The sequence below is a fragment of the Channa argus genome, chromosome 2, assembly GCF_033026475.1.
Source record: "Channa argus isolate prfri chromosome 2, Channa argus male v1.0, whole genome shotgun sequence".
Taxonomy (NCBI): domain Eukaryota; kingdom Metazoa; phylum Chordata; class Actinopteri; order Anabantiformes; family Channidae; genus Channa; species Channa argus.
The window spans coordinates 9,422,210-9,436,325 of record NC_090198.1 but is presented as its reverse complement, the minus strand read 5'-3'; the positions used below and the strand labels follow the sequence as shown (position 1 = coordinate 9,436,325).

The window sequence follows — 14,116 nt, the reverse complement described above, 5'->3', positions numbered from 1 at the left end:
ATTAGTTTGGCATGTGTGCCACTTATAATCACCTGCCATTACCAGTTCTGGCTGCATCTGCTTACACGTCTGTCAGTGTCGGGCAGGCTGTGTACTGTATGTGTGTATAGGGTGGTGGGTGTGTCGGGCAATGGGTTGATGATTGTATATTTTGGCAACACAATACAGGCCTCAACCAACATGATATCTAGATGCACTGGCGCCAGTTCCCTACAATATCTACATATTTATATACACATATACATGGAAAGACAGAAGTGAATCCAACCTAGGTGTCCGTTTTAGAGTGTGTATCAAACATCTTTAGTCAAAGTACCTGTCAACTACCGCCAGGACGTTTGCATTAGTGGTACAGATATGTCTCCACAGATGCATCGTGAAAACAGAGGGGAGCAGGGCTTGGTAGTGTCAAACTGCATTGTGAATAGAGCTACACCTCAGGCTGAATACATCACATTGTGATTTCATGAGAGCTGGAAGAGGAGGAAGACAAAAAAAAAAAAAAAAAAAAAAAAAAACTTCGGGGCGGATAGTGCTTCTCGACCCAAAACACGAAAAATGGAAGTTAAAAGTGAATCGTTCACTCCCCCTGGCATAGCATTGGCTACCTCTAGGGCTAGAGAAGGGGGAGGATGAGGGACGAGAGGAGAAGAGGAGCCCCTAGCCCTGAGTCATGTGACCACTGAGCTCAATATCTGAAGGATGGACCCCAGGCTGTGTACTTAGCTATCAGGTCATGAGCTCAAGTGTGTGTGTGTGTGTGTGTGTGTGTGAGTGTGTGTATTGTACTGTACATGATGTTCTATGAATTTTTGTGCACTGTGTGTGTGCGGTAGAAGACGTACAGACGTTCCCACTGCCAAAACTGTGACTCAATTCTCCAGATTCACCTAAGTTTGCCACAACACAATAGCTCTAACTACCCCTATTATTTCCAGAAAGTTCTCATTTAGCTCCAAACCATGGCTTCAATATTGTGCTGCCTCAAAAACATCTGTCGGGGACTTGTGTGGCTACACTAATTACAAATATCTGCAGTAATCCGGTGCCGATAAGAGAGTCATTACTCCACCAGACATTTATCACTGTGGGATTGATGACCCATTTCAGAGGCAGCCTTTGTATGGGCAACTGAAATCGCTGATATCCCTTTTATCCTACATCACTGCTGAAGCCATCCATTCGTCAGGAGGCAAACTAGTTAGAATTGTAATTAACAGCTATGGACTTTTGCCCTAATAGAATTTTTGCACGAAAACTGGAGATTGACGTAGGAGGGGTCTAGGGGGGAGTTTTACCATGTTTTTCTTTTCTTACTAATTGCCACTTGGAGTTGCTGTCTGTCGAGAAGAGCTGCTCTACTCTCTGTCAAGAAAGTGCCACTGCAGCATGCCGGATTCTCGAAATGTGGAATTTCTCCACATTTGTAAATATGTAAGCATGGCCATTAACAGATATGCATGCACAGGCACATTACTGAGTCTGTCACAAACACTCATAGGTCAAACAGAATATGCACTTCCCTGCTCAATACATAAGTTATGGTTTTCCTCTGACTCTTTTCATTCTCAGGCACAGTTGCACACCCACAACACACACACGCACACACACACACACACACACACACACACACACACACACACACACACACACACACACACACACACACAGAGTGGAGCAGCAGATGATCACAGTAGGTAAGGACTAAAGGTCTGACCACCTGCCGGCCACGTCCCATCTCTGTAGCGGTAATGAACAGAGACAGCTTGGGGACCGCCCTGCGAGCTTGTCCCCCCTCCCAGTCTCCCTGCTTCAGGGCAGAGCTAGGGGCCCTGAGGTGACAGGGACGCCAGAGATGTTCCACACACTGACAGGCAGGTCTTACCTGGCCAACCTGCTGTACACATTGGCCCAGCGACACACATATATTGACACACATACACACACAGACACTCCCGCAGGGACAAATGCGAAATCGCTCAAAGACATGCATGTGTGCGTGGCATGTGTACGTGCACACCGCAACTGTTCATGTATTCATGTACCTATGCATATAACTAAAGAACACACTTACACACATACGCACACATGCTGACCCGGTGTAATTCCTCCAGCACACGGCTGGTGACAGGAGCAGCTGCGGCCGTTACGGCAGACAGATGAAATTTTCATAACTATCTCCTCCAACTTCCATCCTCACCTTCAGGATAATTTATGACCTGCCTGCCAGCCTTGAAGAGACAATATGCTTGCTATGAAATGAAGTGTTCCAGCGGTGTAGGTTATAATTAACAGAGGAGGGGAGAAAGATGAGCGTGTATGGTGTGGGAGCGGTGGGCCCAGGTGGAGTGGTTGTGGTATAGGGAGTGGGAAAAAAGAAAAAGGATAGAGCATGTGGTGTACATGCGTGTATAATGTGGATGTGTGTGTGTGTGTGTTTAAACACTATACACATTTCTGCAGTTAATTGATGACGGCTGTGACATTATTAGTAAAAACACCGTCCCTGAACCTAGCGCAGAGACCCTCTAAACAATTGCCTGAATTTGACAAGCATCTGATACGCAGAGTGTATTTTTACTGATGCCTAGACTTCCTATAACTTTAACGGTTACGCTCATTAGCTGTTACAGTACCACACACAAACAGATGTACAATATTTCAGTGTAGAGTAGCTTTCCATCCAACAACAAACAGGACTTAGATGAGATAAACTGTAATGACAATGTTTTTGGTGAGCACAACATTCAACAACCCGCAATGCCATGTCCTTGCTGTGCTTTTCACGAACCTGCCACACATTCCCATCAGCTCATCAGCTCCCTGGGATGTTGGGTTTGACCAGAAAGAATGTCCTGGTTTTCCTTATTACCAGTAAAACAGGCCCAAACCCAATTCTTACCCCCTTCTCCTTACCACATAGTCCTTTCCAAACACAAATCTTGTTTCCATACTTAATAAAGGCAAACTTTAAGAGTCTTAAATTCTGTCTCTGCAACAAGTGTGTTTAAACTTCTGTGGGACATTTAACAACGTTTTTACCTCTCCTCCCTTTCTAAGCCACATTTCATTGCCAAGCACTTACTGTGAAATACATAATAATGAAATAACAGTTTTCATTAAACCCTATGAGCAATTTAATGCAGCTGTGACTCACTCAAGGATAAGCAACAAAATTTAACAAAGAGAGAGTGTGATACAGACTCTTGCCAGTTGCAAACCTTCCATTCCCACACCTAACCACAGAACGAGAGAAAGCATGTACTTCAACGGCTAATTACTGATTTGTTTGAGAACCAGGCGAGATAGAGGTAAGTGCATATTTGCATGGGTAGAACTTGTTTGTACAGTAAGTAGAAGGTAAAGAAATAACATCATCAGTCATTTTGTTCAAAGTAAATTCTTGCAAGATGTACTTTCCAGCCTGGGAGCTAACTAGGATAGGAGGATGATTGCTACGGCAACAGCAGCTGTGAGGTTCTGCTGAGGTCAGGACATGTCATGCATAACTGACTGATTGTTAAACAGGGGTGGGTGCATGAGAGAAGAATTTATAATTTACAATCAAGCACACACAAACACACCTCACAAACACCCAGGCCACAGGCGATCTGAGTGCGCGTATGTAACCAGTCTAAGGGACCGCACAGACACGTTTTAGATAAAGACAGACAAATTAGATTACAGCAATGCAGGCTAACCACTGCGCTTGCGCTAATTACAGGCTGGCCCAAGATGAAAGAGACAGATGACATGTCCTTATTTGTTTTCTCCTCGGATGCCCTGAACCATGTAAACACAGAGATACTGATGATGGCAAAAGTAGCTAGTACAAAGAAAAATACACGGAAAAAAAGAAGATCGTTGTGGGATAAGAGTTCCACACACCACACACAGGTGTCTGCCCACCATCACAGTGAACAAACCCCTGAGGTAAAGAGAAACGAGGGTGCATCCAGCAAAACTTTTAGCTGTCAACCGATGCCAAGGTAAACAGACTGAGCTAGCTGTGTCTCTTCTGTCTGCAAAACATGACTGTTGTTGTGGGGTGAGGAGGTGTGGGGGTAGAGGCGAATGTGGGGCTGCTGTCTGGGAAATCTAACCTGTCACCTCAAGTTAAAACTTACATCTCATAGGCCTGGTTGACAGCATGCCCAGACCAACGCGCCGCCAACCAAAATGCTGTTTTATGTGGTGCCAGCTCAAACACCAATGCCACCCTCGCTAATTAAACTTACTTATTAACAGCTTTATGCCACATTCTCTTAACTGTAATTAACAAACCCTGTTTCTCAAATATTTGCAGGTCATAGCAAGTCATTCTACAAATTGAAAGACGTTCTTGCAATGACATAATTCCTGCATCCTAAAACTTCAGAATCCACTCATTATCATTTGTGCAATGACAACTGAACAAATTACGGCTGTCTAAACCTTGAGTGTACAAAGGGGCTGGGTTGCCTATGACATGACGGGTAACTCTTGCAGTATGGTGCCTCCATTTCTGTGGCTTTAAGGAGCTCATTGGCCACATTAGACAAGCCTGTTGTCTGTCCACCTTTATTGTGGATGTGACACATGCAATCTTTCCAAGTGGCATTCTGGACTAGGTCACTCTATTGTCTCCAAACTCCCTGTCCCACCCCAATGAGGGAATTGGGGCGGGGTCTGTCAGGGACATCACAAAAGAAATGTCACCACTCCTGAAATTAAATGCCAGCCGGTGAAGGTCTGTCTCCTCTTTTATGTAAAACACTATACAACTCTGAGACTCTCCTCCTGTAAATTATGAGCCCATATATTGTATGTGCCAGAAGTTTTTATGACCAACAGTAACATATTATAGTTAGGCCCCTATAGTGACCATAGTTATTAAGACTTGAGCAAAATGTTGAGGCTTGAGGTTAAAAGTTAGTAAATGTAGTATTTAAAGCTTAAAAGATCGCCTATGGGGGAGGTTTGGGTAAAAGTGGCCGATGTTTGAGTCCAGCAAAGTTACTATGTCCTCATTACTGTAATGATGACAACCACAGTTCAAAAACATTGTATGTAATACATATATAATACGTTACATTACATACATTTTTTACTAGCTTTGCCAGCCTTCATTAGAGTGTAGAGTCAAAAGACATCTGCTGCCACAGGGCTACTACTTACTGGTATTAAAGGAGATGCCACCACTAGGGCACAATTTCATGAGATGTTTCAATGAACTGAATAAGAGGGTAGGGAGAAACGACATGTATGGAGTTTAGCTGGACTTATTGGCAACTCCACTTGGGTATAAATGGTAATTGACAAAAGTGGTGGGCTCATCATTTGGCTCAGCGCAGCTTCAACTGTTGCTCTATGGCCCCTGCTGGCCCCTGGTGACCTTAGGTTTTGATGACAGACTGGGCCTTTTGTGTAGCGGTGCCTTGTCCAGGTGAGGACAAGAGAGTATAACAATGGCAGGAAACATGAAGCCGATGGAAGTTTGGAGACAGCCCCGCGGGGTCATGGGTCAAGCTGGACAGCTGAGTGATGAGTTCAGCTGTGGACACGTGGACCTCCTTCTCTGTTTTTTAGCCCTGCTTTCCATGTCAGCTGATGTTGCCTTTGTCTTGGGATGAAGACCTCAGTAACTCTCAACATGTTGAAGAAAAGTAATAAACACAGGCAACCAGTGTACTACGCACATTTCTGAGGGCACTGCTTTTGTGGTGATATTATAGTATAAGTACTTTGCTTTTCCATGTTTGCAGAATGGTATTTGATAAAGATATGACATTTGCTTATAAAAATATAAATGTTAACATTTTAAATAAAAAATTGTATCTCTTGAAATAAAACAAAATACATGTATTAGAAAACAGATGTCAAATATAAACAGAATGGACTAGATGCGTTCCCTTACATTATTTTTTTGGCAGACCAGTACTACAGTATTTAAAGTGTTTGAAGAACCTGTGATGTATATCCATTCCTGACAGCCACTGCCACAGAATTTGCTGGCTCTCCTCTGTCATGAGATATAAATCCAAAATCCAGTAAAATTGCAGTAGTTTGCCTCTTTTCAGTGACAAACACGTTTGCCCTTTTCATATATTATAGAGTTTCTAATTTCAAAAGGAGCTGGACTGTAACAATGGGGTATTTTAAACCATGTTATGCACTACAACCCAAGTCTATTAAACAATGAAGACCTAAGTGCCTCCAGTGATTCAGCCATCCTAAGCTGTCCAACTGCTTCCGATGCCAAAGGTCAATAGCTGCCTACTCTCCTGCAGGCCCACACGGAGAGGTGGAAGAATAGGGTTTGCCAAGTCAAGCACAAACCCTGCTTTAGGTCACAAACACCTCTGCCGATCTCCCTTCCTCTCTTCTCTTCTACTGAGGTGAGCTGGGTTTGCACTCTGTTAATCTTTCACTACAGGCCAGCTCGCTTTTACACTGGCCCGCTTGAGAACAGAGAAGGCGAATGAAAGAGGGGTAGTAAAGGACGAGAGTGGATAAAAGAGCAGGAAGAAAAAGCCATAGAGAGGGCCAGATGGGCACCTTCACAGTCCATTTATCAAACCCAATGTGGCCCTCCCCTCCCCTCCCTGCTGCTCTCATGTCCTAAACCCCCATGTAATTCTGTAATGATTTTCATTATCATATAATGACCTTACAAAGCCTACAGCAGTTTGCATGGTCAGTACAAAACTCACAGCTGTTCCCTTCAGTGTTTGCTTGCCAACTGTGACAAAGCTTTTTCTTGTTTTTCTATTGGTCAGAGCACTGACCTCTAGGCTCCAGAAGGTCAACGTGAGGTCACCTTATCCACGAGGTTCCAAAGTATCTATACTGTAAGCATACTGATTCGAGGTGGCATCACACCAAGTAACTAATTTCAGTCAGTTAAACATAACTCCAGAAGTTTATTTTTTTTGTTTTTTTGTGAGTGTACCTATCTATAGTGTTTGCTGAACACTGAATTGTTCTATACCTGTAATTGCATAGATGATGTATGCATTTACAAAGCCTAATCCTGTAACTGCAGTTCTGGTGCCACTGGGAAGTGCACTGTTCTATTCTAATAAGCCTGTTCCCGGGAGGTTGTGCCTGGCTCTTCAACTGCACTTCCTGTGTGGCACACTCATCTGCTCTGCTACAGTACATTCACCCAACCAAATACTGTAATAATCCATCTATTTCCAGGGTACTCACGGGGCATTTACCAAAGGGACACGGAGGGCAGCATCTATCAAAGAATTCACCATGTGTATCGGTAAAACCCAGTTACCTCAAAAGCTCATAAGAATAAAAAAGCTCTCATAACTTTGTTGGCTCGGAGTGAATGAATGGACTGCTTCTGCTAGCAGGGCCAGATGAGTTATCACTCACACTGAGTAGCTATAAGTCACTTGAAAAGATTCACTGGTCATTGGGTCCAATTCCTCTTTCTTTCAGTCTTGCTAGTGCTAAAAATGCCCCAGAGGCATAAAATGGCAGCTCGCAGGCCCACGTTTCAGTGTTCAGAGTGCTGCTTTAACTGGTGTTTAAGAAACAAAAGTCAGCAAGAACCTTAATCAATCAGTGGTGGTTGTTCATGTTTATGAGCCTCTAGCAAGAGTCATCAATCCTTTTCCATCCTTTTGCTAGCAGTATGTGCTTAATGGAAACCATGGAAACAAAAGGCAGTATAGTGATAAAGCCTTGCCTGTTGAATATTGTACAGAAACATAATTAGGTCACCCGATATATGAAAAGCAGCAAAATACATCAGCAAATTAATTTCACAAGTCCTGTTCTAGTGTGTGCTTTTTATGAAAATAAAGATTTGAACGCACCTGACAGCAGTAAAACTAAATTCCATCACTGTGTTTTATTCAATAGTATGTTTTATCTTCAATTCGGAATAGTGACTTTGCCTCTAAGTGCTATGGATAAACAAAAACATGCATGTTAACGCTGCACAAAAATACTGACGCAGTCCTTAACCCTCATCAGATACAAATCTCTAAACAGTACCAGTACATCCCACTTAACATTGCACATAGCCATGTGTTTAGTTTCGTATAATGCTATCTGTTGACAGCCACTTGACAGAATGACCTCTGGCTTTTTTCTAAGTGGGAGCAGAGGGGGGCAAGGCATAGAAATTTAATGTGTGTAAAGGGAAGAGGAGGTATCAGGAGCAGATGGAGTTCAAACACTTGCCCTCCACCAAAACCTAATCTAATCAGTCTTTCACTGCTGATAGAGTAAACATCTGTCTGCCCCGCCGACAAGGACTGAGCATTTCCTGTCCTGGACTGTGAAACTAGTTGTCAGGATCTAAAAGTGGGCTGAGTAAAGTCTAGGGTTAGACATGGCTAGTAGGTGGCAACATTACATTGTGGGTGGTGGGGGAGTCAGAATGGTGGGGGACAGTGCTGATGTTTGCTTGGGCGTGGGTGTGGTGTGATGGTTTTTAGCTTTCAGCACCTGTAGCAGGAATGCACATTCAGAGCGGGCTCTACATCAGAGCTGTGAGGCAGCGGGCGTCGACACAGTGAAGCAAGGTGTGTGGAAACTGCCTTTTTACGAGGCTCATCCGGATTCAAAATGGGTAAGGGTCAACGGGAGTGGACAACTTAAAACAGAGGGGTGCCATGGAAAGATGAGGGCAGCAGCACAGCAAGAGGTTAACATATGTATCTTTGAAAAGAAAAGTTGCTGCTTTTAGACATTTCTAGTTTGTGGATTCTGCCCGACACCTTTGCTCTCTCTAGGCTCTGGACCATGTCTGGTCGAAAGAGTGTGTCTTAATGTGTACGTGGCATTGAGGTCAAATCTGCTGAATGAGACGATAAGCAGAAAGACATATCTACTGTATAAAGCACGCCAGTGTTTGTGCGTGTCCCTGTTAGTGCTAAGGGGGGAGAGCGACTGAGAGAATAAACAGCAAAAATAACACTGCGTTATGTGTGTGAGGCCCTTCTTTATCTGAATGAATGGCCGGTGGTCTAATCCCTGCGCTCACTGCCCTTATCTGGAAGGAAGGAAGTGACTGAGCTTATCCAACACACACGTGTCATTGTGATAGCTGTGAAAGCTGCCAGGCCCATTAATCACAAACAAACACCAACTACATCACTGCACATCTTTGGAATTCACATCAGTTCTTTGGAAGGAATCACTGTCGACGCGCACTCAAAGTAGGACACAAGTGATGGTTTTCTGGGGATTCAGGATTTGATCACATCATGAACCGTATCAGTCATATCAATAACTCCTGTCCTACCATAGATGGGTGGTTTCCCATTTATTTCATGGGGGGAGATTTCACTAAATGTGTGCCTGCGTTATTTATTGGTTATGATGCTAATATAAACAACTGGGTTAAATTTAGGTTATTAACTTGTAAGTCTGCAAGCAAATTGTTTTTTTTTTAAAAGTTACCATTAATTTTGATGGTTTCAGTTATTTTCCCGTGCTGTATTAAAATGTATAAAGTCTTTATGTTAAAAAGAGGCTTTTCATTTGTCCATAAAGCCACAAATGAAACTTTCTGGCTTTATATTCCTTGTTATTTGAATGTGATGGTTGTCCCGTCCTGAGTATGAGACAGCGCTCATGTGCCACAGAGTGTCTTATTTTATCTGTCTCGCACATCTGTCAGAGACGTATTTTTCGATGTCCAATGTGTTACCTGTCTCTCCAGGTCTGTCTTTGCTGGTGTCTGTCTGTCAAGGCAGAGAGCAGGGTTTCTGCCATGTCCCTCCTTCCCTCTTCTGCTTGGTCCTCCTCCTCCACTGTAGCCAGGAAGAGCATAGTCTGAAAAATAGAACAAGTAGATGCATTATGCAGAACAATGACATAGTATGACATGGACCACTGGATAAAAACCTCAGTGGTCTAACTCACACTATATCCTTGAGTAAGTGAAATCAAACCTATTTAGAACAATGCACTCCAGTCTGAATCTCCCATCAACTATGACCAGAACAATAAACACACAGTAGAATTATCACCTTTCTGACAGTTTGAACTGTGAAATTGACATTTTCTAAAAGTAGAATACATGGCAGAGCTCCTGTATTAGATTAGCATTAGATTGTACAGGTGTACTTAATGAAGTGGCCAGTGAGTGGACTGTATTTGGCTCATTTAAAACTTTCGCTAAACATTTAGCTGTGTGCAATGGAGTGGAAAGACTACCTGAAGTTAACCACCTTCTCGGTTTAGAAATTACACAGCTCTGAGCCACGACTCTGTTATAACATCCCAGGGACGGCGACATACAGTAAGTCTAGTATAAAGTCAGTTTCACATCAGAGGATGGGCAAATTACACCCAATATTAGAGTGTGAGTCAATTAATCACGTCCTGCACAGCACAGTGTAATGTGTGAGTATCCCCCTGTTGAACATGAATTACAGGCCGGCTTAGAGTGTGACGTGGCACATCACTGCTAATCTGAGACATCCTGGCAAACCTTCGCCTCCAAGTCCTCCACAGCCTCTAAGCTGGTTGAGAGGGAGTCAAATGAAAAAGGATCTGGCAGCCCAAATTAAATGCAGTGCTGTCAGCCGCACTCAAATCCCTCTTTCCCCTACCATCTCCCTCTTCTCTTCTACCCTTCACAGACTCTCTGCCTCTCTGAATATCCTTAAATATCCCCCCCCCCCCTTTCCCAGCCTCAGAGAAGTGATGGATCTGTAACTCTGACTGACTTTGACGCCTTGTTAAGAACAGTCTCTTCCTGTCACATCCACCAGTCAAGCACGTTCATTTCTTCCCATTAACAGTCACTCGCCTCCCCAGTCATCCAACCCTCTTTTCAAAAAGCCCACAATGTAAGGGAACCTTCATTTCTTCTCCTCTGCCTCTTTTTTAATCCCTTTCTGACAATCCACCTGTCTGTCTTAATTCAAGTGAAGATAGGTTTGATTGCCTGTGTGTGTGTTTCCCAAAGAGAGCAGTATGATTTACAGACAGAGTAATATGCTTACTTCCACCACACCACACAAGACAGGTGTCAAAACATGTGGTGCTGTATGACTGATTACACCTGACTTGGAGGAGACACCAAAGATTATGGTGACCAGGAGAAAGCGGGGCCAGCTATACTGCCGATGGAAACTGTACCGTTTGGTTTGGATCAAACCATGTCCTGCTGGGATGAGTGACAGGCTAAGAAAGACACACAAAGTGCATTCAGACTGTATCCCCATCTCAGCTGGTAGACATCATATTGCCATGCTGGCTATGTAGCAAAGTTTCCTTGTTTCAAGCAGCGCAGTGAAAAACAAGCAAGTTGATCTGAAACCTGCTTTGTCGTGGATCTGATTTTTGATTCTGCTCTACCCAAAGGAGGGCTAGGAAGGGAAGAAGCCTTTTTCTTACTGTTAAACTGATTAAGTCCATCACCAAGTTGTGCTGATAACCCTCAACCCTAGCGCCCGCCAACATATTCAAGTCTGCTCAGCTCTTTGAGTAGGCGCGTTAAACACAGCAGTAGTGACAGCTTTGCAAGTGTGTATATGTGTGGGTGTGGGGCTTTTTTTGTGTGTGTGTGTGTTTGTTTTTTCATTGCTAATTTTGTGTGAGTGTATGTGTGTCTTTATGTGTTTCAAAGGTTTCTAACCATGAAAATGTGTCCATGTGTGTTTGTGTGCCAGAGTGCCCTTGCGTATGATCTTATGTTTAGAAGAGCCGGTGCTGAGAGAGGCCTTCAGGTTTAGCCCCAGGCTGATCCCCAGGCCATTTAGACACCCTGCTGGTTGTTTACTGGTCAAGCTAGGCCTCAATCAACCTCAGCCGGAACACAGCCCTTTATCTCTGGGCCTGTGTTAGCACTAATCGTCCCCCTCTTTCCTTGTATTTATCCCTTGATGACAGTAGCTGTCCTCAGTCTCCACCTCTCTAAACCTGGTGCTGACCACAGATGTCACCCTGACCCCGGCCACATCCAGAGGTGAAAGAGAGGACAAGGAGGACCCCCATTCCTAGGCCCTACACCCCAAACTCAACCCTGTGTGTATTACTAAAGATAGGCTAAACATTTCCGGCCCTGAGAAGGAGCAGGGTAGGCAAACAAACATCCAGCCAAGCTAAGGTTATATTTTGGTTGGTGGAGAGCCGGAGTGTTGATAGTGTTCCAAGAGAAAGTTGGCTGGAGGGCAGCCTGGGGTGGCTCACTAACACCTCGAGGTAGGACTGTATCTTAACACCAACAAGCATCTGTCTATTCCATCACGTAACAACATGTCAGTCATTCAGTATGGAATAACAAAACCGGAAGGTAGATGGTTGCTGCACACCGTGCAAAATGGTGGTGGTGAACTGTCATGGGTCACATAATAACTAAGAATTAAACACCAAAAGAAAGGAAGATTAAAAAAAGATGCATCCAGAGCTGAAGGTTTACACCCCATAAAACAGAGCTACAGGCTGACCACCGAAGTGTCTGAGAAACTGTTAACACCCCATGAAATGCCATTGCTGACTTTAGACCAGTACTTTCAGGAGACCCAAAGCACTCTTAAGTCTACTGGCACTCTCTTATATAAGAAACCTTTCATGTCTGCAGGCCACAAACACTTACAAATCCTAAAATGTACCTCACAGTACTTTTACAGACAGGGGTGATTTCTAGCTCAAAATAGACTTACCAAATTATGGATGGTTCTCTAAAAAGGAACGAGGTAAACAAACTCACCAGTAACACCAAACAATCCATGTGTTTTGGCTGGTAGCTGGTGTTAATTTGCCACCGTGGTGCCTCCCATCCTAAGTGCACCTCTGGCTTTCAAACTGGCACCCTCCACGCCTGTCTCCCTGCCATGAGCATGTGTAAGAGGCCCGGCAACAGGCCAGTAGACTCCCCCATCTTTCTGTTTGCCAACATGTCTGTGTGCCCATATGGAAGCAGGTTTGAGCCTAAGGGCCTGAACATTCTTGCTGAGGAGGATGGCATGTTGGTTCGCCAGGGGGTAGGGGGGGGCACCACCTACAACAACTATGTGTTCACATTCTTTGTCAAAACTTTACAGTTTAAATGCTGTATGATGCATGCGCTGAACCTTACTTGCTTCTATGTTATTTTTGGTCTTTAAAAAAACACGTTGTTTAACTTATTATTGGTGGTAGGGTCGGGGTCGGTGTGTCGACTGAGTCGTGCGGTACCTTGACGCAAAGTTTCAAACCAAGAATCCAGCTTAACTCCTACAATTTGTGAGTGCTTAATGTAAGAGCCACCACTGGGGCCCTTAACTCCAGCCCATTCTCATTCCCAAGGTGTCAGAAAGTGCTGCTTTGTCCAGTCCCTTTGCATTACATGGTGACACTAAGGGTGAACATTTGCAATAATAATCAATGCTCTGATTTATCAGTACAGTACAATACAAACCCTGACACTTCAATATTTCACGATTAAAGCAATATATAAAGTGAAAACAGTTTAGTTGAAAAAAAATCAGTTGAATATTAGACATTACATTCACTGCAATAGAAAGGGATTCTAGACTCCACTGTGAGACTCTACATTTTCAACATAGTAATTTAAAATTCAATATTTCATGCCAGTAACAACAGCGCTGGTAATTACCAAGTAGTGGCTACATAGCCTATGAGGCCAGCAAAATATTGTAAGGTTTAACACTTTACTCCAAATCTCAAGACACTCCACTGACTTTTGCTGCACTTTAAGCTCAGCTGATCTGACATCTGATTTCATAGGCCTTAAGAGTGGGAAATTGGCAGACTCTTAGCTTTCTCCATCTACCACTCCCCTTAAATACAAGAAACCAATATCACTTTGACCACTGGTGGAAAAAGGCACCAGGCACCTTGCTTGGGGTAATGGATAGCTTCTGCTCACTGATATAAACAACTGGGGAACTGTGATCCTGCCAGGGCTAGTTCCAATCTGGACAAGGGATCTGTGTACATTTGCTGCATGGCACCGCTGAGTTACTTTACTCTTGGGGGGGACTCTCCACTGGTGGAAAAATTATATTAGCCTAGGAAGAAATAAGCCCAGACCACACTCACTTTTCTCTGACATCACACTTGAAGTCATAAAAAGTGTGGGTGTGTGTGCATGTGTGTTTTTCCTGCTGTCTGCCTGCTGTCACATGATTACAGATGGTTCAAAATTGAGGCA

The 14,116-nt window shown here is 43.8% G+C and overlaps 1 protein-coding gene across 4 annotated transcripts in view; it reads right to left on the bottom strand.

Annotated features, from left to right (window-relative positions):
- Positions 1–14,116, bottom strand: part of fto (FTO alpha-ketoglutarate dependent dioxygenase) — a 117,003-nt gene that overhangs the window by 57,085 nt on the left and 45,802 nt on the right. For all 4 annotated transcript variants that reach the window (XR_010912347.1, XM_067495199.1, XM_067495201.1 and 1 more), the window contains one exon: positions 9,659–9,783. Coding sequence is in view for 3 of the 4 variants with exons in the window: in XM_067495199.1 (XP_067351300.1) it covers positions 9,659–9,783 (125 nt within the window). In the remaining variant the exon portion in view is untranslated. The remainder of the gene's footprint in view (positions 1–9,658; positions 9,784–14,116) is intronic.